Consider the following 27,305-nt stretch of genomic DNA (forward strand, 5'->3'; position numbering starts at 1 on the left):
TGCCCAGCGTTCCGGAGGCTGGTTAGTCCAAGATCAAGGCACCTGCAGATTCGGTGTCTGGCGGGGGCAGGCTCTGTCTCCAGCTGTGTCCTCTCATGGGGACGGGGGGCAGAGTCACTTCGCCGGCAGGGAGAGAAGCTGCCTCCCCGGCCCAAGGGCACTCGGCTTCTTGTGGGGATGCCGCGAGGACCCCACGTGGGAACCGGCCGGTTGGGGCTCCGACCTCTCGGACTCGCTGGACACCGGAACCCGAGCCGGTTCACACTGTAGCTTACGGTCCGCAGGGGAACAGTTTCGTGGGCACTGCCCGGAAAGACTTAGCGTGCGTGAAAGGCGCCGGGGTCTCGTTCGGTAACAGGTTAGAGGTCTAGAGGAATGCTCAGCGCTGGCATCCCAGAGGAATCCGCCGCCATCGCGGCTCCACGAGACGTAGGGCGGTTCTGAGCACAAGGGTGCGGATCACGGGAGGCACACCTCTGCCCCTCCCGTGCCATCCCCTTGTTTTTTTTTTTTTTTTTTTTCCCAAACGGCTCTCGTGGCCGTCGGAAAAGCCGGGGGAGGCAGATCCCTCCCCGACAGACGCACTTCCCTTCCCAGGCAGGAAGAAGGGAGCTGACCGAGCCGGTGCGCTCCACGGCCCGCGCATGCGCCGTTCGCCACGCGGCCCCTGGAGTGGCATCGCAGCGCCGGATTCACCGCCCCGCCGCGAGTGCGCCTGCGCGGCCGCCGGGGCTTTCCACCTCCGCTTCCCCTCCCCCTGGCCCCCGCGGGGGGCTCCGGGCCCGGCGGGATCATGTTTACCAGCACCGGCTCCAGTGGGCTTTGTGAGTACTGGCCACCGCCATCCTGGCTGCCCCCTACACGCCACCCCGGGCACCTCCTTGAGGAGGCTGGGGAAAGCGGGGACCCTCGAGTTTACAGGAGGCTGGCTGGGGGGCGACCCTCGGACCCCGCGCCCGAACCTTGCTAGTTTCTAACTCTCGGCGGGGGTTGGCGGGGGGCAGCGGGCATCGCCCCCCACGTCAGCCTGGAGAGGCGAGTGGGCTCTCAGTCCCGTCGCCAGCTCCCCGGCCCTCACCTGGGAGTCCCAGGTGCGATGCTCAGGAGCTCCTGGGGCTGCTGCAGGTGGGCTGGGAGCCCTGGTGTTTTCGTGGCCCGGCCCCATGCCCTTCGTGGCGCGTGTGCCAGGCTGAAAGGAGAGGCTGTCCCAGCGGAGGCGACGCTGGCCGCCTGCCCCCTCCCAGTCACCTTGCCCCATTCATTTAGGCTCCTGGGGGACCGGACTGACTCTTCTTCCACCTGCTGATTTCAACCTCTGCTTTGGGAGCTGACCCCTCGCGGCTTTATTTAGATGCGTTTCTTCTCCAGTCTCCCCGAAGAGTTTTTAGACGCATACAAACTGATTAAAGTGCTTTAAAGTAGAAGGAAGTTAGGAAGTCACTGACGAGAGAGCACACGCTTTGCTGCTGAATGTTTCTATATTTTAAACGGTGGTCGGCAGGCCGGGCGGAGAAGTGTAAACTGCCTTTAGACCACTTTCTCTCACTGCCCTTGAATGTGTTTGACTCTCTATAAGGTAGACTGTATGTTAACCAAACAGCCCTGAGATTAGGCATTAATAGAGCAACAGGAAACTATTTGAACAGCTATAATTTTGCAGTGGCTTGTCACTGGAGATAACTTATATCACTTTTGGGGTTTGTTTTTGAGTTGGAGTCTCACTCCGTCGCCCACGCTGGAGTGCAGTGGCATGCTCACAGCCACCCCAGCATCGACCTGCTGGTCTCCAGCGATCCTTTGGCTTCAGCCTTCCAAGCAACAGGAAATACAGGTGTGCTACCACGCCCAGCTATTTTTTTTTTTAAATTTAATTTATTGTAGAATGAGGTCTTGCCAAGTTGCCCAGGCTGTTCCCGAACCTGTGGGCTCAGACAATGCCCTCACCTTGGGCTCTCAAAGTGCTGGGATTATAGGGTTGGGCCACTGCACCCAACCTATACCTTATATCTCTATACATGTGAAGTTAATGTTATCAGAGTACATAAACATGTGGCATTTCCAAATATTAAAGAGCTGTTGTGAGTGTCATGAATCTTCTTCTGAGGTTATGTGTCCTAGTCTGACAGTGACAATATCGGAGCCACAGGCGTAATTTTAAATCTTCCTCACTTCTCAACTTCTCAGGTTTTAAAGTGGGTTTCATATTTATGATTTCCTTTGTTTTGTCATTAATTTGATTTATGGCATCTTTCATGGATTGGCCCCAGAGTATGTTACAACTACTATCTAATTAATCTTCCCCAAACTACACTTTGGATGAATAACATTATGAGTGTTGCTGAAGCTGTTCAGGAAGGTGGTGGGGCTATCCTGGGATTGGACAGTCAGCCAGAAACTGGTGGTTACAAAATTCGCAGTAGAATTCTTCAGTTTTAGTTATTTCAGCATTTTGAACTATCTTTGCTGAGCACAATATATATAAAAAATTAAAAGGGCAAGAGAAATCTGTGATTGGTTGCTGTACTGTTTTAGCCATTTGATTGTATTGGCAAAGTATATTTAAATTTGATACAGGATGACTTTATGAAAGGCAATACTTTATTATCTACAGCACATATTGGTGAGTATTAAGTTCTAGGAACCAAGCCAATGCCCAGAGAGAGGTCTGGGCCAGGGGGCCCTCCTCAGCTGTCTTGACCTGTTTCTAAAATTAAGAGCATCTGCAGTGTAAGGATGATGGGTTGACCTTTCCTCAGAAGGCCGTGTCTTATATGCTGATTTTATAGACATTTTGGGCTTTTGCTGTGGGCCATGCGCTGGGCAAGGTGCTGGGAACACAGTGATGAACACAGTGATGAACAAGTCTTGGTCCCAAGAGCTTCGTGCTGATGGTAGAATTGAGGCATAGCTTTTCAGGGTTGGGAGTTTGGCAGGTCTGTTTGTTAGCAGATATGCTCTAACATTTTCTCTGCAAAGTGATTTTCTCTGGATAAGAGGTTGTGTGACCCTTTGGTAAGTCAGAGTTCTGATCCTGAGTGAGACTCCTGAGGAGGGATAATACATCTGCCTGTCCCTCCCCCAATGGGTGGTAACAGTCCCTCTTTCTAGAGAAATCCTTGCTATTTTCTACCACCTGCATATTTCCCACATGTGTGATAAGGGGATCATGGTGTTTTGGAGTTAAACTTGCTCTCCTCTTCTCTCTCTCCTTTATTCATACAGCGGGTGTCTGTTGAGTACCCATGTGGGCCACACACTGTTCCCACGCAGAAGATAGAGGAGGAAACAGGATAAAGGAGACCGGTGTTAGATGGTTAACAAATCAGTGTGATTTCACATGTGATGGGTGTTGTGAAGAAGACGAGGGTAATGGCCAAGGTATGGTAGGGTGCTGCTTCAGCATGCAGGGTCAGGGAAGCTGTCCGGGCTGGTGATGTGTGAGCTGAGACCCATGTGGTGTGAAGGAGCCAGCTGAGTCAGTTTGTAAAATCCTTCATTTTAACTAAAGGAAACACCAAGCACAGAGAACCTGAAACAGGCACAGGAGGGGGTTTTCAAGGTACCAAGAAAGCGAATGCAGCCTGAGTGGTACATCGGGGAGGACACCGGCGACCATGTCTTTGACACTGAGTTGCTGTCTGTCAGGTCTTGCAATTATGATCAAGCAAGAGTGCCAGGAATGGTGTTTATGACTTATTTAGATTCCTTACTTATAGACCAATGCTGTCACCCTACTCTATGCTGAGTAATGTGTGTATCATATGTTACATTTATTCATAGGTTCCTATTATGCATTCACCTCACAGTATATTCGTTGTGTAACGATGGCCGCAGCCAACATTAATTGCACTCATATATTCCAGGTATAGTTCCCATCCTTAAGGATTTCAAGGTCTGTTGGTGAAAATGTTTCAGAAAAAGAGCTTCTGTGCTTGATGCTATGGGTTCATTGCCGGGGGTGGGCTGGTGGGGGAGAGGCACGTTGTCAAAGATGACTTCTCAATGTAGGCAATATTTGAGCTGACTGAGGGGTGAGTAGGAGTTTGTCGGGCATCTTGATGGGGAGGGGCCTCTGTGAGGGGCAGAGCCTGGGTAGGGCCTGGCAAAGAGGCAGGAGGGAATGAATTAGGGGCTTGTGGGTCATGGCTGGAGGGAGCAGTTTCTAAGAGGTGTGTGGTAAATCATTCAGAGGCCCGTGGAAGGTGACACGAGAACAGAGGACAGAGCTTGTGGGCATTTAAATATTTAAAGAGGGAGAAATGGGGACCAGGAAGAAGACTGAGGGGTAGCCCGGGAGGGAGTGAGGCGGACACCCAGGAGAAAGTTGCAGGGCGGGAGTGGCTGATAGCATTGCATGTGGCAGAGAGTCTTAAAACAGGACTGAAAAGTGACCTTTTGGGAAAACAGAGGCCCCCAGGATCTTTCCAGAATAGCTTGTCCGTGGTCAGGGAGAGAAGTCAGGTTGGAGTCGCCTGCTTCTGAGTGGGATGAAAGTGGAGGCAGTGAGCTTGGAAGGCGCTTTCAAGAATCTGAGTCATGAGAAGCAGAGGTGAATTGTGGTCAGAGGTGGCTGCAGGTGGAAGAGAGAGTTCTTTAAGTCGAGGGACCCTTAGCCTGTTAGCCTGTGTGAACAGTGTTGGAAAAAACCCAGTAGTGGGGACAAGGTTGAATACACAGGATTGAGTGACAGAGTCCCAGGGAGTAGGCAGAGGCGGAGGTCTGGGGGCCAAGGCAAGGGCGCTTCTCCCTGTGGTGGACAGGAGGATGGGGGAGGAGGGATGACTCGTGGTGACGGGACAGTGGTTTCCAAATGCTACCTGTGTCCCAGCCGCAAAAAAGCAGCTGTGTGCTTTCGGGATGTCTACCTACCTGGTCCTGTCCCCAGAGGGTTGGATGCAGCCGGGCTAATGTGGGCATCAGAAATCTGTATCTATAGAATATATGTATTTTATGAAATCTTTTTTTTTTTTTGAGTTGAGTCTCACTCTGTCGCCCAGGCTGGAGTTCTATGGCACACTCACGGCCATCCTAGCATTGATCTGCTGGGCTCCGGTGAGCCTTCCGCCTCAGCCTTCCAAGTAGCCAGAACTACAGGTGTGTGCTGCTACGCATGGCTAATTTTTGATTTATCGTAGAAGTGAGGTCTCGCCAAGTTGCCCAGGCTGGTCTCAAACCCGTGGGCTCAGGCAATCCACTCGCCTCGGCCTCCCAAAGTGCTGGGATTATAGGCAGCCACCTGAAATCTGTATTTTTAAAGGCCCCTCTCACAGAAGATTCTAATGGACAAGCAGATTTAGATGACAAGAGTGTGGCCAGCAGGAGGGGTGAAAGAAGGGGTGATGCTGCAGGCCCAACTAAGGTGGTAACTGTGAGGAGAGAGGATAGAGAGGAGGATTCTGGAGACGTGTGAGCAGGTGGGTTGTGCGTCAGGAGAGCTTATTGGATTTGGGAAGAGAAACAGGACCTGATGGTGACTGGCTTATGGCTTGGCAACTGGCTGGATAGATGTTACCCTTCATTAAGAGGGAACGCAGAGGAGGAGGAGCTCATTCTGGAGAGAAGAGTTCAATTTTGGACCTGGGTAATGTTGAGGAGTCTGCAGAGTCCAATCAGAACTACTTTTGGAGAGGCCTCTAGAGCTGGGCTGGACACTGCTAGGTGGGAGTTGGGCCGTGGAAGGGAGTGAGGACTCCAGAGGCAGTGAGGCCAGTTAGGAGGCTGAGGACAGAACTTCAGGCCGTTCCAATATGCAAGGGATGGTGGGGAGAGAGGAGGCAGCAAAGCAGGTGGGACTGGGGGTTTCTGTAGGAGAAACCGTGCCTTCTCCCCCATCCAGTTGTACACGCCCTCTTTCACATGAACAAGCATCCCTCGACTTTGTCACTGTCTCTCACACAGTGGTCATTCCTTGTCTCCTATTTATCAGCATCTCTTTCTGCATATTCAGTCTGGAACCCATAGCTTATTTCCCAAGTTGTAGTCTCATCCAGACTCTCAGAGACCTGGTACCTCTGTCCTGCTAAACTCATGGAGCAAAACCCCACCTTGTGTTAATTTACTTTGAGTTGAGCCTTTGGCACGATTCCTCAGTTGAATTTCTTGGATTCAGTCATCTCTATGCTACTTTCGTTTCGTCCTGAGCCCTGGGACCATTCCCAGTCTCTCCCCATCTTACTCAACCCATTTAAAAGATCAGGGCTGTCCCCTGGGTTTACCCTCACCTTCCTGCTTCCTTTCCCTAACTTGTTTCTAGCCACACTCAGCTTGTTCCTTTCCTCCAGCCTAAAAGGATGAAGTGCCCTCCCCTGGCTGAGGTCCACTCGCTGCCTGCTCTGACCTCTTTCCTGTCTTTTCTAGTACTGCTCCTGTTCCTTCTTTACCTTCATTCTCTCTTATGCAAGAATGAAGCTGGCACATGGTTACAGCTGATACTTTGTCCTGTGGGTGCCTCAGTGGGTTCTTTAGAAACTCCTAGAGCTAGGAACTTCTCACCTGCTGCCTCCTTGACTGGTAGGTGCATCTTTTTTTTTTTGGTGAGAGGGCAGAGTTTAGGGGTGTGGAGCACAGGCTCGGAAGTCAGGCTGCCTAGACTTCAGATCCCGTCTTGATGGGAAGGAGGATCGAAGTATTCATATGTGCGGAGATCCTAGAATACTGCCATAGTAAATAGTCGGGGTTGAGTGTTATTAACCAGATCCTTCTTAGAGCCTATTTTTTTTGAGTCGGGGTCTCACTCTGTTGCCTAGGCTGGAGAGCAGTGGCATGATCATGACAACCACAGCTCATAGCAGCCTCAGCCTCCTGGCAATCTCAGCATCCTGAATACTTGAGACTACAGGTGTGCGGTACCCCACCTAGCTAGTTTTTTAAATTTTTTTGTGGAGGCAAGGTTTTGCCATGTTGCTGAGGCTGGTCTCGGACTCCCGGGCTCATTAATCTGCCCACCTCGGCCTCCCAAAATGGGGATAATAGGTGTGAGCCACCACATCCGGCCCTGAGCCTATTCTTAAAAATACAAAAGCATAACCTATTCATTACCCTTAGCCTCTGGCTTCCCAACTGCTGACCGCTTTCTTTCCAGCTAAACTTCATAAAAGATGGTCTTCCTTTATTTTCTTCCGCTTCTGACCTCCCTTCATGTTTTGGCCCTCTGCAGCCAGTCTGTTACTCTTCAACGGCCACCACGGTATGGGGCCCTGTTCTAGGCACACTGTGGCCCGCTTCCACACACCACCTCTAAAGCTGCTCTGAGTGAAACCGTTATTTGAGCCAAAACATTTGTTAGGGAGCCTTGGGTCAGATGCACCTAGGGATCTGTTTGATGAACCCAAGGTCCTTGGCGTCAGCCTGGGGTTTGGACATTCGTCTCACTGTGGAGATGAGTGAGCTGTCGGGACGGGTGAGTAATTCAAGGCCTGCGCTCCTGACCTTCATTTCAGCTCTGGATCCTGCCTCAGGAGCCTGAATGTTCCATCCCCAGCATAATACTGAAGTGGACACCAACACTTGGAGCCCGTGCTCCACACCCCTACACTCTGCCCTCTCACCAAGATAAATGTTGGTCACCCGCGGCTCTTTTTGCTCTCAGGAAGCATCAAACCGTGTTCTTACTGACTTACTCTTTCTGAAATATGCATTCAGTGTGTTGAATATGTAACTTGTGGGAGATGATCAAAATAAAACTTTATTTTTGCCTCTCATGTCACTTAAAGTGTACTCAGTCAGGGAAGCTTCTTGCCTTTGTGAAAAGGTGTGAGGCCTGTGACTTTCCCTTCCTCATGGTTCAACGGATACTTAGTGAACACTCAGGTCGGCCACCACTCTCTTAGGATCTCAGGATTTAGAGTAAAGAAAAGAATACATGGGCTGGGTGCAGTGGCTTAAACCTGGAATCCCAGCACTTTGGGAGGCTGAGGTGAGAGGATTACCTGAGCCTGTGGATTCGAGACCAGCCCGGGCAACATGGTGAGCCCTCCTCTCTACAATATATCAAAAATTAGCCAGGCATGGTAGTGTGAGCCTGTGGTTCTGGCTATTTGGAGGGCTGAGGTGGAAGGATTGCCTGAGCCCTGCAGTTTAATGCTGGGGTGGCCGTGAACATGCCACTGCACTCTAGCCTGGGAGACGGAGTGAGATGCCAACTCAAAAAAATAAAAGAACATATGTACGGTCAAGTGGTAGTGATCTTAGGTAATAGAAGTCTTGAAACATGTACTCAATGTAAAAATTAAAAGGTCCAGATCAGCATATTAATTAATTAGCACTTCAATCTTCATTCAAAGGTAAGACTTTCTTCTTCTTTCTCCCAGTAAAGACTTGTAGTTGGCAACCACCTGCTGTCCAACAAAGGATATGATTGGCTCTTGCTGCTTTTGGTTTCCCTCTGTCCCTTGGATTTCTCCTGTCTGGCCTTACTAGGTTCTAGATTGGGTAGAATAGGAGGAAGGAGTGGTGAGGAACTTGGATGGTTCTTCTGTGGCTCCCTGAGCCTGCCCTGCATCCTGTGAGTGCTTTAGGGGGCTCTTCTGAGACCCCTGAGCAACTTCTGTGTGTACCACCCCCTTGACCTGGAAGGATGTGTCTTTATCTTGGTGGACTTTGTTTGGGTGACTCTTCCTCAGCGTCTAGGAGCATAGGTCCACTGTGGCCCTTTTGGCCTGCTTGCGGGCACTGTTGGCCTGAGGCACGGATGGTTCCTCTGCTGGCTTTCACATGTGGCCCCCTCTGCTCCACTGGAACCACATAGTCCTGGCCCGGTTGTGTGTGTAGATCCTAGTGGGTAAATGGTTTCTTCTCCTGCTCCCTAGATTTCTGGTAGGAGATCTGCTGTATCCCCACTTTAGAGGTCACGTAGTTAGCTCACCAAATAGGCCGGTGAGCCCCCTACTCAGCTTGGCGTAAGGGCATGGCTGTACTCACAGCACTTCAGTGGTTCACTCCACAGATCTTCCTCCTAATGTCCTGTCTTCACAATGGAGCTTCTACCCTCTGTCTCTGATCTGGGTAAGAGGGGCAAGGAGAGGACTGCTTTGGATTCATTTTCTTTGCAAAATCTGCATTTTATTGTGGAGTCTCCCTTTGGTAGGCAGCAATCCTTCTGTTTTGCTTCCTTAGTGGAAACTCCAATTCTATCAACTTGGTTTAGTTGAGCTCCTGTTCTGTCTGGCTTGTTTAAAGGTGACTTTAGGGTTTTTAGGTTTCTGTTCTAACTAGACCTGGGTTGCCCAAACCCTGTACAGCTGCCTTTAAAGCTTGACTCTTGGGGCAAGCTATTCCTAATATTTCTTAAGTCTTTTGGAAACAGTGTTTTTGAAACTCTCGAGGAATACACTATTTACTCATAAATTTTAGCTAAGAAGGAAAGATAGGCATTGATCAGGCAGGGACAAACTTAAGGAAGAATGCTTTTAAAAGTGTTTCTTTTCATTGTAAAAGTGATACTGACTACCACTGTAGAAAATTTGGAAAATAGAGGAAAACACTTTTAGCATTCAGTTAATTTTCTTCATCTTTCTTTTCCTACACATCTTTTCTGAACATCCTACATCTTTTGTTTTCCTATTTTAAGATAACTGATGTTATTTTAAAATGAGTTGTACTCAAGAAAAGTTGTTCATCAAGAAAATTCTGAAATGGAGATAAGCACTAGGAAGAACTAAAAATGGCATGTATTGACATTTTGGTGTTCATATACTGTTTTTTCAGTGCAAAAATGAATAATGAATAAATAAGTAAAATGCTTTCATTTTATTTTGTTTTTATTTGTATATAACCATGGAGTACAAGTGCAGGCTCGATACATTGATACATTGCATTGTGGTGAAATCCTGCCCTCAGTGCCTCTGTCACTGGTGCAACACACATTATACTCAACAAGCAACCTGTACAAATAATTTTGTCACACTAAATACTATTTTGTAACTTGTTTTTTTCACCCAACAGAATTTTAAACAATGTAAACAATGACTGCACTTTTTCTGCTTTTTTCATTTGTCGCAAGCATTTCCGTAATAGGCTGTGCTTGTAGAATTAGGTTGTGACTCTTTTTTTTTGATTATAATAATCCTGAGGCCATCTTAATTTTCAGATATTCCTGAAAATCAAAGAAGGTTAAGTAAAATGTATTGTCTTATAACTTTTGGCACATACTGCCAAATTCCAACCATAAAGGGTAGTGCCTACTTAAGACGCCACCAGCAATTTAAGGGAGAAAAGATGGCTTTACCTAAGTTATTACATTTTATTTTCACAGCAGCCCTATGAGGATAGGTATTGCTATTCTTTCTCCCCCACAAAAGAGTATATTGAGGCTCAAGATAATTTGTCCAAGATCACATAGCTAGGAGTACGTTTTTGCCTGCCTCCAAAACCTGGACTCTCTACTGTATCATGCCGCGTTGGAAGGATGACATTTTCCTGTAGTTAATTCCTGGCCTTGGGGTGTGTATAGGTCCTAGTGGGTAAATGGGAAATGACAGTGGCGATATGACTAGTAAGCCTCAGAACAAACGGCTGGGAAAAAGAATCATAATTTAAACATGGGTTCTACATATCTCTATATAATTTCTTATTCTTTTTTGATCAATGACTAAAAAGTATGAGTTATTATTAGTTTTTCGCTAAAACACTGTGCACTAGACACTGTTCTAAGCAAGTGTACATATATTGACTCAGGTAATTCTCAGAAGAGCCCTGTGAGGGAGGTACGATTATTCTCCCCAGTTTGCAGACGAGGAAGCCGAGGCACAGAAATCTCAGTAACTTGCCCACGGTCACACAGCTAGTGAGGAGCAGGACTAGAATTTGAACCCGGCAGTCTGGCCCCCTGTTCTGTGTTGCACATGGCTGCTTCTCGCCCTTGAAGAAGTTTGTGTCTGTGTATCTCTCCTGACCACTGGGATGTTTACAGGTGAGTGGTGGGAAGAGCAACTCAGGCTAGCAGAAGAATGGCGTTGCAGTCATCAGAAGCGGCGGCATTGTGTCCTGGAAGGTTGCGTTTCCTTCCTCCTCTTGGGACTGACTGTGTGTTCTCCCGTGCTCCTTCTGATGGCTTCCAGTCCACGAGTCCCTTCTTTCTTCCCAAATCAGAACCAAGGCCCAGTATGCTGTCACAGACATGTCTTATGTCCTGATTGGGATCTTTTTTTAGAGGGGCTGGTGCATTTTAATTATTATTTGTGTATGTTCCTTTTGTCCCCCTTATCAGGTTATCTTCCTTCTCTAACTTTTTCCAGTCTCAATTTATCTCAGTATCAATTTTAGTTGAAATGCAGGTGAAACCTGCCTTCCATCAGGCAACTTTAAAAATGCGTTTCCATAGAATTTTAATAAGTGAAGCTCGATGCATCATCTCTCATCAATAATTTACTCTGGTGTTTTTGAAGTGTGTTTTGTGGAACACTGGTACTCGGGGCTCATGCAGTATCGACTCTCGTTTAAATTATGAGTATAAACGAGAACTGTAATGCAACCCTCATGTTGCTTTCTCCCAGATGGTTTACCTAAGACTTTAGGTGGCCATTGTTCACAGTCATTTGCAGTGCTTATGCCAATTTAGTTCCTTCAGTGTAGCATGCAGCAGTGAAAGAGTGTGGCACTAACGTTTGGAAAGGGTTCTATAGCCAAGCAGGTTGGTAATGCTGTTGAAGATGTGTGTGTGCTTACCTATGCATTTTCATTTTTCCCTCAGACACACACAACATGCACACATACCTGTATGGATATTTGGTCTAATTTAGAAATGGTATTTGAATATGCATTTAGCGACATTCTCCCAATATTATCTTAGACATTCAGAAATTTAAGTTTGAATGATTATAACATCGTATCATACAGAAACATGTTTTCCTCTAGTATTTTCCCATTTAGAAATGGTATTGTGAGCCGGGCTCGGTGGCTCAGCCTGTAATCCCGCGCCTTTGGGAGGCTGCGGTGAGTGGATTGCCTGAGCCCGTGGGTTCGAGACCCACCTGGGCAGCGAGATCTCATCTCTACAATAAATCAAAAAATCATCCGGGTGTGGTAGCGCATGCCTGTAATTCCAGCTACTCGGAAGGCTGAGGCGGAAGGATCGCCGGAGCCCAGCAGGTCGAGGCTGCGGTGGCCCGGAGCGGCCACTGTACTCCAATCTGGGCGACAGAGTGAGACTCCAACTCAAAAAAAAGAAATGGTATTGTGTTGAACATCTATAAATCAAATTATTGATCATATCATTGATTTCCTCTTAAAGTAATAATCACAAATGTGGACTTATAGGGTCAAAAAATAGTAGTAATGCTCCTGATCTATATTGTCAAATCATTCCAGGAAGGATGTATCACTTTATATTTTTCAGCAGTTTAAGAGTAGATCTTTCTCACAAAACTCTTATAACAACTGAGCATGATAACTTAAAATTTTGTCAATTGAGAGATTTAAAAATGACATTTAGTTATCTTAATCTACATTGCTCTGAATGCTTGGGAAAGAGAGCTTTTTTCTCTTTCATGTTTGCTAGCTATTCATCTTCCAGCTTTGGTTTGGTTACCACTTGAAGTGGTTACCTATATAATTTCAAGTAATGGACACAAGTCTTACTTTTTGATTTATCATTTTTGGGCACAATCAGTTGGCTCCGTGGTGAAAATGGGAAGCTAGCCAAGGAACTTGCCTGTTTTTTACAGTCTCCTCCCTGATGTATGTGCTCTGTATATGCTGTGTATGTTTATGGTTCTGTAATGGTAAGTCTTCCATCTTTATCTGCTGGCTGATTTTTACGTAGAACATCAAAACCAATAACTATACTACCATTATTGTGTGTGTATTTATTGTAGAACCAAGGTTAGAACGTAGGTCAGAAAACCTGTGCTGCTTCAAGGAGTCTCTTAGTTTTTCTTGGTGTTTTTTCACTGCTTTAAGTTCATACACAGCTACTGCTGTTTCTTGAATCTTGCATCATTTTTTGTCTTGGCACTTTGCTTTGTTTTCCTGGCATCCCTCCTGGAGTAAATGTTTTTCATGTAAGGACACAGGTGGTGAACTTTCTGGATCCTTGCTTGGCCATCCCCTTGTGACCCTGAATGACTGGATTGTTAACTACCTAGTGTGGCTTTCTGCTTTGTGGGTACATCTTTTCCCCCAGAAGGCCTGAGCTTTAAATGGCAGGGCTGACTGCAGGCTCTGTTCCAGTATGCGGGGCATAGGATTAGGCTGGTTTCCATGTAGGGTGCAGAGGTGGGGAGCAGGTGGGGGGTGGGACTGTGAGAACCCCATGTGTTTGTCGAAGTTAGGTGGGCTTGGCCCTTTTTGTGAGTTTTACTCCTGAGAGAAGCTGCCCTTCTTATTACCATCCTCTTCCATTCCCTGCCACCTTGTGCTGTGGTCTCCTTTGAAGTTTGAAGTTACCCCGAGCTCTCTTCTACTTTTTCTTAGACTTCCAACCCCCTCAGTGTTCTTAAGCAGATTGCCCCCCTTTCTCTGGAGAGGGTTTCTAGGATTTCATCTGCGGGACAAGGCTTCTTTCAACAGGGGTGTTAGAATGAACGGCTGTTAGTGAGAAAGAGGGTGAGGGAGTGGGTTTGGGGATGGGGTTTGGGGCCCCGCTGTCGTGCCTGCTGGGCGACTCTTACTGTGCTGGAGGTGATTTTAGACAGTGTGGGCCCATCAGTAAATGCCATTGAAACAGAAGGTAGTGACCTCCTTTTCAGTTCGTAGTCCTGATTATAGCAAAGAGAAAATCTGGATTTGCTGCTTTTCTGAAAAGCAGACCTCTCTAACTGCCGCTCATTTCCCATTGTAACAGAGAACAGGAGGCGAGACCCACAGTTAGCAATATTAGTTAGAATTTAGCAACTTTGTTTTGTTGTTAGTGTGTTTATTTTTAGAATTACTGCCTACCGATGACTAAGTGGCATTTGTTTGCCATTTACTATAGTGATGCCAAGTTTCCTTTAAAATACTTTTATTTATGTAAACCATAGTAAAGTGATTAAAAATGTATTAAATAATGGGATGTGGCAGACCTTGTGGTGCTGTGTGTAGTGGGAGTGACTGACGTTTGAGAAATGCTCTGAGTTACTCCATGATTGCTCGTGCTCCTCCCTGGGTCTTGGTATTGACTGATTTGTCCTCCCAACTCATTTGAAAGAACACATTTGTCTGGTGCTTGAGGCTTCTTTTGTTTCAGTGTAACTCTGGAAGGGAGGAGGAGTAGCCAAGTGTCCTGAGTCTGCTGTCTTAGACTGGAATGCTACCTGACTGTCTTCTTGGTGTCGTTTTGATTGGACTCCTTACTCCTGTGAGGGTTCGGGTTTTGGGTGGGGCCTTCTCTCTCCTTCAGCCAGGCAGCGAGTGGAGCTGTTCGCAGCTTTGGGACATCATCTCACAGATGAACAGCTGAAAGACCCTGTCGAAGTCCCTTGCATGGATTTTTCTGCTTGGTTCTCCTGTGCTTTTCCTCCATGCAGGAGTGGGAGCCGTCCAGGGATCATCAGAATGTTAAAATCAGACCTGGGTTTCTCCACCTTGCAGGTGTGCGTTCTGTTTACCATCTTTTCCCCAAACAGACCGATTTTGTCTGAGTCTGCTGAAGCAGATCTGGCCTCCTGTTTATCTTCGCGATGTCTCAGTGCCTGTCTTTGTGGCCCTGGCATCCTCACTGGTTACCCTCCTTTGAGTTGACTTCGACTCACTGGGTCTCTGAACCCTGGAACCTGGCTTGTGCTGTTAACTGCCGCACGGGCAGGCACTCGCCTGACCGCTTTCACCCTCTGGGAACTGAGCACTGTGCAGACAGAGGCCCACCTCCACGCTGCTCCTCCAGCCAGGCCCAGGTGTGCTTCCTGTGTCTCTGGGGGAGGTGGGGGCGAGAAGTTACTTGCCAGCCTTTTAAATGGCGGTGTTTCAGACCCAAGTCCAGTTGTCCTGAGGTGGGCGGTCTGGCAGCAGCAGGGCTGAGTTGGGGACAGTGGCCCATAAATCAAGCGCTGGCCTTCTTGCCACCGACTTCCCCTCTTTCACTGCCTGCCTGGCCTCCTTAGGCAAGTGGAGTTACAGTACGCTTTCTTGTCTCCAACCACACATTTCCCCATTTACAAATTATTCTTTCTTCTCTCTTACAGTTTCCACAAACTTCTTGATTCACTTTTTAAGAGTTGTTTCTACTATTGATTAATCCTGCATTTATAATTAACCTTCATATATATGTATATATATATACATATATATATATAATTGTTATTATTATTTTACCTCTTTTGGCTTTTAAAATTATTTCATTATAATGGTATGTCTTGTCTAATTAGCTCTTCTAACAATTACTGCTTTTCACATTTAATGAAAGTGTTAATGTTTGTGTAAAATCTCTCTATGAAGTATAAACCCAACTGGTGTCTAGCTCAGTGGCAGGACCACAATGAAAATAAAGATGTCCAATGCCATTGGTGACTTGAAGATCTGACATGCTTTTCTCTGGCGTGGAAGCCTCTATGTTCAGTAATGTTTTAAAACTTCCTTTTAAAATTTTACCACTCACATTTTCCTTTCTAGTTCATCTTGTCTAAATATTTTAGATATAGAATACATTTTTTGTATTTTGAGGGTAAGTCCTCCTTCCTGCCTCTTTTTTTTTTTCTGGAAACTTCAAGCACTTTTTCCAGTTTATTTTCTGATAAACTTTATGACCATTGGTGCAGTAATAAGTGTTTATTGGCTGTTGCCCTGAGCCAGGCACCCTGTGCAGCTGTTTGGGAACTTGCGTGGGCAGTGGTCAGTTTGGCAGGCATCCGGTGTCATTGAATTCTCTGATGCAGTAGAGTCAGGAGCTGATTTATGGATGGCTTTCAGTGTTTACTTCTAACACTATAGGGAAATAGGCATAACAAAAATAAACCTGGGACTTTTTGATCCCTGGGCAAGCTTTGTTGAAATGGTAACCAGGAGATACTCATGCCTCCCTGACTTGGTCACTGAAGGTAAAAGTTTCATTGAGTTTTCTTCTAGGAGGTTCACAGACCTGAGAAATAGATCATGGTGGAAGCAGAAGCCGTCTCTTGCCATGGCTTCCTGTGCTTTTGTAGATTTCCACCCTGATTTTTGATTCAGCCCCTTTCTCATGAAAACCTTTTAAGAAAGCAACTTCATGATACACAGATCAGCTCATTCTTACAGGAACACTGAGAAGTTTACCAGATAGTTAAGTGGTCACAAATGGGAAAACCAATATTGTGGTAGGGTGTGAACCACATAGGGCTTTTTGACGTGTGTAATTTTGCATCATGGCTTGTGGGGGCAGGCACAGTGGCTGGGCTTCTGCCTCCCCTCTGTCTTCAGCTAGAATGTGTCTGCAACAGCCCACAGGGCTAAGTTTTGCAAGTTCTGTGGTGAGCGTCTTCGATACCGCCAAAATACATATTTTTATTCAGGTAAAACTCACATCACATAAAACTCATCATTTTGATCATTTAAAAATGCGCAATTATTGGCTTCCAGTACATTTACATTGTGTTGTCAACACCAACCACAATAGATTTCCAGAACACTTCGCCATGCCTAAAAGAAACCCAGGACCCATTAAGCGGTCATTCCTCATTCCTTTCTCCCCGCATACCTGCTTTCTGTCTCTGTGGATTTTTAAATTCTGGACATTTTGTATAAATTGAATCATGCAATATGTGGCTTTTTGTGACTTTTTCACTTACCATAATATTTTTAACGTTCACCCATGTTGTACCGTGCATCAGGACTTCATTCCTTTTATAGCTGAATAATATTCTATTGTATGTATATATCACATTTTCTTTGTCCATTCATTTGCTGATGGACATTGGGTTATTTCCACTTTTTGTGTATCATGATAATGATGCTATGATTTGAATATTAGTTTCTAGTTTTCATGAGTGTGTGTGTGTGTGTGTGTGTGTGTATTTTGTTTTTTTTGGTGCCTCAAAAAGTCAAACACAGAATTATCATATCAATTGCTGGGTCATATGATAATTCTGTGTTTGACTTTTTAAGGCACCAAAAAAGATGCATTTTAAGTATTAAAATAGTAAGCATATAAAATTATCATATTTCCTTGTCATATAGTAAAAAAAGTTCCTTTTTTATTTATTTATTTATTTTTATCAGGGCCTCACTCTGTCACCCACGCTAGAGTTCATTGGCACTATCATGGCTCACCGCCTTGTCGACTTCCTGGATTCAGGAGATCCTTCTGCCTCAGCCTCCTAAGTAGCACTTTCCATGTAATACCATCTCAGGGAATTCCTGGACTCAAGCAGTTGGCCTGTCTCAGCCTCCTAAAGTGGTAGGATTGTAGGCGTGAGCCATTTTGCCCAACCAAAATAATCGTTTCTTTACAGTCAGGAAGAACTGGGTTTAATTGCCAGCCCCCCTATTAACTAACTGTGACTTTTGGCAAGTTATTTAACCTTTCTTAATCTATTTCTTCACTTAGAGTATATGGACAATAAATGACTGCCTCATGGTTATTGCAAGGATTCCCTGAGATGGTATTACATGGAAAGTGCTTTCATTAGCACAAAGCCTGGCATAAAGTAATCCACGTATATTGTAATAATTATTTTAAGATGAAACACTGTCCCTCAAATCTCATTGGTATTCATTGCCACAAAGAAATGGCTGTGTACTTGGGTCATACCAAAGAGAAATAAAAGGGATGAATGACCCAAAAGGAAATCGTTTTTTTCGAGTCAGAGTCTCACTCTGTCGCCCAGGCTGAAGTACAGTAGCATACTCACAGCCACCACAGCCTTGACCTCCTGGGCTCAGGCGATCCTTTTGCTTCAGCCTTCCAAGTAGCTGGAACTACAGGCATGTGCCAGTACGCCCTGCTAATTTTTTTATTTATTGTAGCGATCAGGTCTCAACATGTTGTCCAAACTGATCTCAAACCTGTGGGCTCAGGCAGTCCTCTCACCTCCACCTCCCAAAGTGCTGGGATTACAAGTGTGAGCCACCATGCCCGGCCCAAAAAAGAAATCTTAAACTTTAGTGTTTTATATTATCTTTGCCATAGATATTCTTCATTTTTACTTTTAAATTAATGCAATTATTCTCAAAATCTCTAGCATTCCTATGTTCAAAAGTGGGAGGTCACTCTTGCAGAGCAGTGACTTTTTTTAAGCTTCTGTTTGACCACCGCTTGACTTTTGCATGCTTGAACCACTTCCTGGCTCCACTCACAGAGAAGCCGAAAGATTGCTAGTGACTTGCCCAATCTCAGTGCATAAGAATTTACCATGTGGACCTTTTTTGTGAATTAGTAACTAGTTAAATATTATTTTTTCTGATTGTTAAAATATATTTTTTATAAAAAATTAAAATCTCCCATGAACAGAGATTACATCATTGTGAATATTTTGATAGATTCTTTTTTAAAAATGTGTTTATATATTATTTTAATATTTAATTATATATTACTTTTTAATATAATAATATCACAATAAATACTTTGCACTTACTATTTAGGGGCATCTTTCCAAGGTATAAAATATTTTTCTACATCCTATTTCTTACCTCTTTTTTTTGAATCAGAGTCTTACTCTGTTGCCTAGGCTGGAGTGCAGTGGCATGATCACAGGTTACCATAGCCGCAACCTCCTGGGCTCAGGTGATCCTTCTGCCTCAGCCTCTTGAGTAGATAAGACTACAGGTGTACACCACAACATCTGGTTAATTTTTTGATTTTCTGTAGAGATGATGCCTCACTATGTTACTCAGGCTGGTTTTAAACTCTTGGAGTTAAGTGATCCTCTCACCTCAGCCTCAGTGCTAGATTTACAGGTGTGAACTACCATGCCTGGTCAATATTTCTTGATGTTGAATATTATTCCATTTTATAAATAGAACATAATTTACCCTCTTTCTTATTGGACATTCATGTTGTTTCTAGTCTTTTCACTGTTATAAGCATGCTGTGATGAGCATCTTTGTAACAAGTCATGTGGCATGTGGGGGTGTGTGTGTATATTTATATATTTATTTTTTACTTGATAAGTTTAGCATTTAATAAGTACGTACCACTCTGTGTTGTACCCTCCCCAGGCTGCAGTCTTTTTTATAGCTCCATTCACAATTATGTTTACTTTTTTTTTTTGAGTTGGAATCTCACTCTGTTGCCCAGACTGGAGTGCAGTGGCCGCTCCCAGCCACCGTAGCCTCGACCTGCTGGGCTCCGGCGATCCTTCCGCCTCAGCCTTCCAAGGAGCTGGAACTACAGGCACGCGCTACCACACCCAGCTAATTTTTTTTTATTTATTGTAGAGGTGAGGTCTCGCAAAGTTGCCCAGGCAGGTCTCGAACCCGCAGACTCAGGCAATCCACTCACCTCAGCCTCCCAAGGCACAGGATTACAGGCTGAGCCACCGAACCCGGCTTATGTTTATTTTTGTTACAGGGGGCACCACTTTGATTTCTGTTAGTGCTGTTTGTGACTGTGTGGCTTTCACTTAAAATTCACCATGGTGGTGAACATTTCTTTGGTGCTGTGTAGGATACAGCATAGAACACAGTTGTGTGTGTGGTCAGATCATCAGGGTTTAAATTCTGGTTCTGCCACTCACTAGCCGTTCTATCAGTCATCTCTTCTTGCACACTGTTCCAGTGTGCTCTGTGTCACCTCTTATTCTGACTATTTCCACAGAGTCCCATTTGGTGTAAGCTGATTTGCTTTGGTTATGCTTACCTCTCTGTTTCTCCCGGGGAGCTTCTTTACTGTGGCCACCCTAGATTGAGAGATGGAAGCTGATGGATAAAAATGCCTTCCTATTTATATCCTGGGTGAGAGTTCTGAGACACATTCACAAGGCTTCCTAGAAAGTCCTGCAGGTTCCAGCACTCGGCAGAAACGTTTGTTATTCATGGCGATCTACTTGACAATGCCCTTGCATGGACTCGCCTTCCTGTTTCCCTCCCTATGTCCTTCACTCCTGCTTCCTGGGATCACATTCCCAAATCAACTACTTGCCTATAAATAGCCTTTGTCTTGCCCCCTTTACTTTCAGGGGAACTCAGGCTAAGATGGACAGGTGATGTACTCTCTGAGACACACTTTTCTCACATGTGTAAATTTGAAGAGGGCGGTGGCTACTTCATAGGGTTATTTTGGGGATTAAACTATATAATTTATTCTTCACCGCATACTTATGGAAAGGCTGCTGCTTGCCAAGTGGTGTTTTGGGTGTGGGGATACAGCAGTGAGCAAGACAAACCAGGACCCTGCTTCATGGAGTTTGCACTCTGAGAAAGGAGACAAAGATGTGAACAAAGGTATATTTCAAGTAGTGAAAAATGCTATGCAATAAAGAAAGCAGGGTGATGTCCTCAAAAGCAAAACGTCAACGTCACGAGGGAAGGCCAACTCTGAGAGGATGCTGTTTGAACTGAGGATTGAATGATGAAAATAAGCCGATGTGGGAAGAGCCTTTTGGGAAGAGGGAGGAGCAGAAGCATGGGCCCTGTGGTGGGCGAAGCACAAAAGTAACAGAGTGAGTGCTGAAGTCTCCACTTCTTGAGTGCTCATTAAAATGTTGGTTGGTATTAGTAGTTAGTGGTTGGTAGTAATATTAGCAGTCTAGGTTAGATCAAGGGGATAGCAGTAAGTGGCCACTTCATCTTCATGAACTGACAAAAAATTGGTGTCATAGGATAAGCAGATAATTGGGCAGAATGAGAACAGCGTTACTTAGTATATTTTTCTTTGATCTATTGATACAATAAAGTACATTGGTTGTTTTGCTTTATATTCCCAGGAAAAACTTCATTTGGTCGTGATACATTGTTCTTTTTATGTATTGCTGGATTTGATTTGCTGATTTTTTTGTTGGGAATTTTGCATTTACAGACCGAAGGGATATTGGTCTTTTTTTTTTTTTTTCCTTTTAATATCTGTCTGCTTTTGGTATCAGTGTAATGTTTGCTTCATAACATGAATTGGGAAGCAGTCCCTCCTTTTCTATGTTGTGAAAGAGTTTGTATGGATTGGTGTTCTTTCTTAAATGCTTGGTAGAATTCTCCAGTTAAGCCATTGGGCTTGGAATTTTTGTTGTTGGAAGACTTTTAACTATAGATTCAATTTTGTAATCTCTATAAGATCATTTAAGTGATCCATTTCTTCTTCAATGAGGTTTGGTAGACTGTGTCTTCCACGGAGTTTGTCTGTTTCATCTAAATTGTTAGATTTATGGGCATAATATATCCTTTTTATACTTTTAAAAATTCAATTGTGATAAGAAATTTTATTTTTATTTTTTATTATTTGAGTTGGAGTCTCACTCTGCCACCCAGACTGGAGTGCAGTGGCCGCTCCTGGCCACCGCAGCCTCGACCTGCTGGACTTCGGCGATCCTTCCACCTCAGCCTTCCAAGTAGCTGGAACTACAGGCGTGCGCTACCACACCCGGCTGATTTTTGATTTATTGTAGAGATTAGGTCTCTCCAAGTTGCCCAGGCGGGTCTCAAACCCGCGGGCTCAGGCAATCCACTCACCTCAGCCTCCCAAAGTGCTGGGATTATAGCCTGAGCCACCGAACCCGGCTGAAATTTTAATTATAAATAACAAATGTAAGTAATATATAAATATAAATATATAAATAATAAATAACAAAATTTACCTTGTAACTATTTTTAAGTGTACAGTTTAGTCACATTAAGTACATTCGCATTGTTGTGCAGCCCCTTATTCTCTTAATGTTTCTGTGATCTGTAGTTATGCCCCCCTCTTCATTCCTGATATTGAAAATTGTGTCTTTTTTCCTGATCAGTCATGCTAGAATTATATCCATTTTATTGATCTCAAAGAACCAGCTTTTAGTTTCATTGATTTGTCTCTGTTATAGTTTGGTTTTCCTGTTTCTTTGATTTCTACTCTTAATTATTTCTTCTCACTGACTTGTTTAGGGTTTAATTTCCTCTTTTTCTAGTTTTTTTTAACTCTTAAAATTTTATTATTATCATCATCATCATTATTATTTTTGAATCAGGGTCTCACTCTGTTGCCCAGGGTAGTATACAATAGCATGATCACAGCTCACTGCTGCCTTGTCTTCCTAGGCTTAGGAGATTCTTCCGTCTCAGCCTCTTGAGTAGCTGGGACTAAAGGCACACACCATCATGCCCAGCTAATTTTTTTGGATTTTTTTTTTTTGTAGAGATGAGGTCTCTCTACATTGCCCAGGCTGGTCTTGAACTCCTGGGCTTAAGCATGCGTCTCACCTTTGGGTCCCAAAGTATGAACCACCGCTCCTGGCCTTTCCAGTTGTTTTTTTTGTTTTGTTTTTTTTTTGACTTGGTGTCTCACTCTGTTGCCCAGACTGGGGTGCAGTGGCCGCTCCCGGCCACCGCAGCCTCGACCTGCTGGGCTCTGGCGATCCTTCCGCCTCAGCCTTCCAAGTAGCCGGAATTACAGGCATGCGCTACCATGCCTGGCTGATTTTTTGATTTATTGTAGAGATGAGGTCTCGTGCCCAGGCGGGTCTCGAACCCGCGGGCTCAGGCAATCCACTCACCTCAGCCTCCCAAAGGCGCGGGATTACAGGCTGAGCCAGTAACCTACATCATTACTTGAGACTTTTTCTCTTCCTAATATAAGCATTTAATGCTATACATTTCCCTCTAAGCACTGCTCAGTTTACACATTTTGCTTGGTTGTAATTCATTTTTTATTCTATTAAAAATATTTTCTAATTTTTCTTGAGTCTTTCTCTTTGACCTAGATATTATTTAGAAATGTGTTGTTGAATTTTCACATATTTGGGGGACTTTCCGTCTTTCTGTTCTTGGTTTCTAATTTAATTTTGTTATGGTCAGAAAACATACTTTGTATAATCTTAATTTCTTTTCTTCTTCTTCTTTCTTCTTTCTTCTTTCTTCCTCTTCCTCCTCCTCCTCCTCCAGGTTTTATTAAGAGGACAGAAAATCTTCCACAGTGGGAGGGGACCTGAAGAGGTTGCCCTGATCTTAATTTCTTTAAATTTGTTGAGGTATCTTTTACAACCAGAATATGCTGTACTTTGGTGAATGTTCCATATGCACTTGAAATAACATGTAACTTGCTTTTGTTAGGCGGTGTGTTCTATAAATGTCCATTGGGTCAAATTAGTTGATGATAATTTTCAGGTCTTCAATATCCTTGCTTATTGTACTAATCAGTTTAGACTGCCATAGCAAAATACTACAGACTAGGTAACTTAAAGAACAGAAATTAATTTTCTCATGGTTCTTGAAGCTGGAAGTCCAAGATCAAGGTGTCAGCAGGTTTGGTTTCTCCCTGAGGCCCCCCCTTGTCTTACAGTTTGCTGTCTTTTCCCTGCGTCCTTACGTGGTCTTTTCTCTGTGTGTGGGGACATCCCTGGTGTCTCTTTCCTTTCCTATAAGGACTTATCATATCAAATTAAGGCTCCACCCTTCTGACCTCATTTAACCTTAATTGCTTCTTTAAAGGCAATTTACTTGGTTATGCTTTATTTTTATTCCAGACAGTACTATCTCCAAGTGTAGTTGCATAGAACTTCAACATACATACTTTAGTAGGATACATTTGGTCTGTGACAGTGATTTTCTGTTTACTTGTATTATTCGTTACTGTGAGAAGAGTCCTGATATTTCCAACTACATTTGTAGATTTATCTATTTCTCATTTCAGTGCTATCAATTTTTGCTTTATATATTTTGAAGTCTTAGCTCTCAAATTCTGATTCACTGTGCCCCCATGTTTAATTTTGAAAAATTTCAAACATGCCAAAAAGTTGAAAGACTGTTATAGTGGTTACATATACCTACCACCTAGAGTCTACTATCATTAACATTTTGCTGTATTTGCTTTATCAAATATCTCTCTATTTGATCAGTGCCATCTTGTTTTTTTTTAATGTATTTCAAAGCAAATTACAGTAACATTTTCCCTCCATACTTAAGTGTGCATGTTACTGACTAGAATTTGATGATCGTTTAACATTCTTTTTTTTTTTGAGGTAAAGTTTCTTTATATAGTGAAGTATACAGTTGTTTAGTAAATCTTGCGGTCTGTAATACAGCTGTATATTTTTCTTGTGGTGTGGGACTTTTTAGATATTTGTATATTATCTTGTTGCATTTCACATAGATTTTTGTTCATGTTAAGAAGAGGACTTAGTGGCGGAGTTATCAGATTTAAGTTATCGGATCTTTATTTTTAGGGGTTTGCTTAGTCTTGGATATAATTCAGATGTTCTATAAATATCACTATTAATTAAGTAAATATTTATTTTTAGATTTGTTAGAGTAATTTTACTACTCTAGGTACTGCATATAAGTGTAATCAAGCAGTATTTCCTTTTTTGCGACTGGCTTGTTTCACTTAGCATAATGTCCTCAAGGTTTGTCCTTGCGGTTGCATGGGTCAGAATTCCATTTAAGGCTGAATTACACTCTGTTGTATGTGTATACCACATCTTGTTTACCTGTTTATCCATTCATCTGCCATGGACTCTTGGGTTGCTCTCATTAGTTAAATATTTGAGCACCTCTTATACATCAGTCACCCTTCAGTAAGAAACCTTTCTCGACTGCCCTTGTGGGCCAAGCCCTACTGTGGGCACAAGGGATGCTATAGCAGTGAACACCCTAGACACAAGTTGCTGCCCTCAAGTTGCTTGTTTGCTAGTGGAACCTGAAGGTAGGGAGAATGAACAATAAACAAAGAAATGGATTTCCTTGATTCAGAAATGCGTTTTTCCACATTTTAATGTCAAAAATTGGAGTGTGCCTTACAATTAATGACATCTTAGAATTATGTTTGGCAGTGTTTCTTTTTTAGTGGTACTGCAAATAATGGTGTATTGTACAATCTGAATCATAGAGTTGATGAATCACTTTATTAAGTCTGTTATTAAGGGCTATGAAAAAATAAATCAGGACAAACGTAAGGTGACATTTGAGCAGAGCACATGCTTAGTTGAGATGGTATTTTTCATAGCAAGATTTCATCCCTGAAGGACGCAGTTTGTTGACTCACACTTGGCACAAACTCTTACCTTATATGCGCTGGGAACAGTTTGCACACAGGTTACTGTGACTGGCTCTGGTGTAGAGAAAGAGCCCTGGCAGGTGGAGCCTGGGAGCATTTTGTAAGATGGGCCCAGATCTTTCAGGCGGTGAAGACAGCATCTTAGTACTTCCACAGGACCACCTCAGAACTGGCAACAGTCTTCCAGTTGCTCAGAACAAAACTTGGTGTTGTTCTGGACGTGTCCATTTGCTCATACTTTTTACCAGCTAGTTGGCAGATCCTGCCTGCTGTACCTTCGAAACATCTCTCAGTTCCAACCTCCCTCTTCATCTCTACATGACCCTCCCTGGTTCAAGCATCATCCTCTCCTAACTGGTCTCCCCTCTTCTACTCTTACCTTCCTGTAATTTCTTCTCATTTTAGCAACCAAAATGATCATTTGAAAACATGTTCTATCATGTTATTTCTCTACTGAAACCTCCCCAGAGCATTCTGTCAGACTCAAGGAAAGGTCAAGGGCCTCAGGGCCCTATACTATTCCTGCCCCCTGTCATTTCCGTGACCTTAAATCCTCCTGTCTGCCTTATGCTTGGTCTGCTTTTAGCTTGTTGGCCGCCTTACTGTTTCTTAATTGTATTGAGCATGTTCCTTTTGCAAAGCATTTGTATTTACTTTTTCCTCTGCAAGGAACACTCTTCCCCCAGATGTCTTCAAGGCCTACTTCTTCAGGTCTCTGCTCAAATCTCACTTTATCAGAAGATCTTCCCTGGCCACACTACGCAAGATGGCACCCCTCCTTCCCCACAAGTGCTCTGGCTTACCCTATTATCAGGATGGGCTGAGTTATGCTGCAGTAGCAAACAACTCCACAGTATCAGGAGCCTAAAACAGCAAGGTTTGTGTCTTATTTTCGTTGCAAGCTATCTGGGAGGGGCTTTACTCCACCTTGTCTTCAGCTCCTGAGTCTGGCTAGCAGGGTAGTTGCCATCTTGCCCATTGGCATATGAAAAGGGCAAGAATAATTCATTGGTTCTGAAAGGATCTGCCTGGAAGTGACATTTTTCACTTACTTGGCCAAAGCAAGTCACGTTGTCATACCTAACTTAGGTCCTACCACGTGTCAGGGAAGAGGTGGGAAATACATGGAGGACGGCACAGCCACCACTTGATTTACTCTGCTTCATTTTTCTGTAGCATTTATTTCTGTCTGATATAATGTATAGTGGCCTTGTTTTGGTCTAGACTAGAAACACCACAAGGGTGGGGACTTTGTGCCTCCTTGCTGTATCCCAGGGCCTAGAAAAATGCATGCTGTACAAGGATTAGTGTTTAGAGGGCGGGCCCCTTGTAGTACCGGCTTTCCCCCCAGGTAAGTGTTCTAGGAACCCATCGGCATCACTGTACCAGCTAGTGTTGTTGTGAGAGGCTGCATTCAGCTTCACTGAATTTTTTTTAAAGATTCTTTCAGCTCATTTGCCCATTTCATGCTGAGTGATTTATGCGTGCAACTGCCCACACTGCGCTGAGTGTTCAGCAGTTTTTGACTGAAAACAGCGTGACCCTTATGCCCCACCCTCCCTATTCACCTGATCTCATCCCAAATGACTTTTTATTGTTTTCCCGGCTGAAAAAGTCCTCAAAGAGAAATGTTTTGTCAGTGTGGAAGAGGTGAAACAGAAAACAGCAGAAGCACTAAAAGGCATCAAAACTGACTAATTCAAAAACTGTTTTGAGTAATGAAAAAGCGTCCCAAAAGGTGTATTGCATCAAACCGAGAGTACTTTGAAGGTGACGGAAGTTTAAACATGTAAGAATAAAAACACAGCTTTTTATAAATAAATTTCAGGGTTTGGGGCCCCCTCCTCGTATATTAGGTGGTTATTAATATTTATAGAATGAGAATACTAATGCAAAATATTTATTTATTCCTTCGGTGCCATGTAAACCAAGTTGGGAGCTGAGGTGGGGAGGTTTGAGGAGAGAGGAGGAAAGGTGTGAGATGAGCAAGAGCGGACGTCCTTGAGAAGAGCAGTGGACTTGCTGGCCAGTGACTGTCAGCTTGAGATTTGAGATGATAAATTCCCACAGAATCAGCTGTGTGACTTGCCAGTTTGCAGAGTTGCTCAAGAGCTGTCAAGGAAGAGGCAGAAGTGACGGGCCCTGTATCACGAGGACAGGTGGAATGGCAAACATGGTCTGAGCTGCCCCGTCAAGGTGTACCCTCCTCACTCCTGTTCCATGTTCGGTCCTGTCAGAGTAATGAAGGAGCTCGCCTTCGATGCTGGAAGCCCCTCTCCTGGGCTTCCAGCATCGATGGTGC

At 44.2% G+C, this 27,305-nt stretch overlaps 1 protein-coding gene across 3 annotated transcripts in view; it reads left to right on the top strand.

The window, feature by feature from the left end:
• Window positions 1–651: 651 nt before the first annotated feature.
• Window positions 652–27,305, top strand: part of UBAC2 (UBA domain containing 2) — a 172,517-nt gene continuing 145,863 nt past the window's right edge. For 2 of the 3 annotated variants that reach the window (XM_021706803.1, XM_008073706.2), the window contains exon 1: window positions 658–824. Coding sequence is in view for 2 of the 3 variants with exons in the window: in XM_008073706.2 (XP_008071897.1) it covers window positions 794–824 (31 nt within the window). In the remaining variant the exon portion in view is untranslated. Of the gene's footprint in view, window positions 825–27,305 lie in introns of all 3 variants that reach the window. The other variant, XM_008073705.2, reaches the window with a different exon arrangement.

This window comes from Carlito syrichta, unplaced genomic scaffold, assembly GCF_000164805.1.
Source record: "Carlito syrichta isolate Samal-C Ts95f unplaced genomic scaffold, Tarsius_syrichta-2.0.1 Scaffold316024, whole genome shotgun sequence".
In the NCBI taxonomy this organism is placed as follows: Eukaryota; Metazoa; Chordata; class Mammalia; order Primates; family Tarsiidae; genus Carlito; species Carlito syrichta.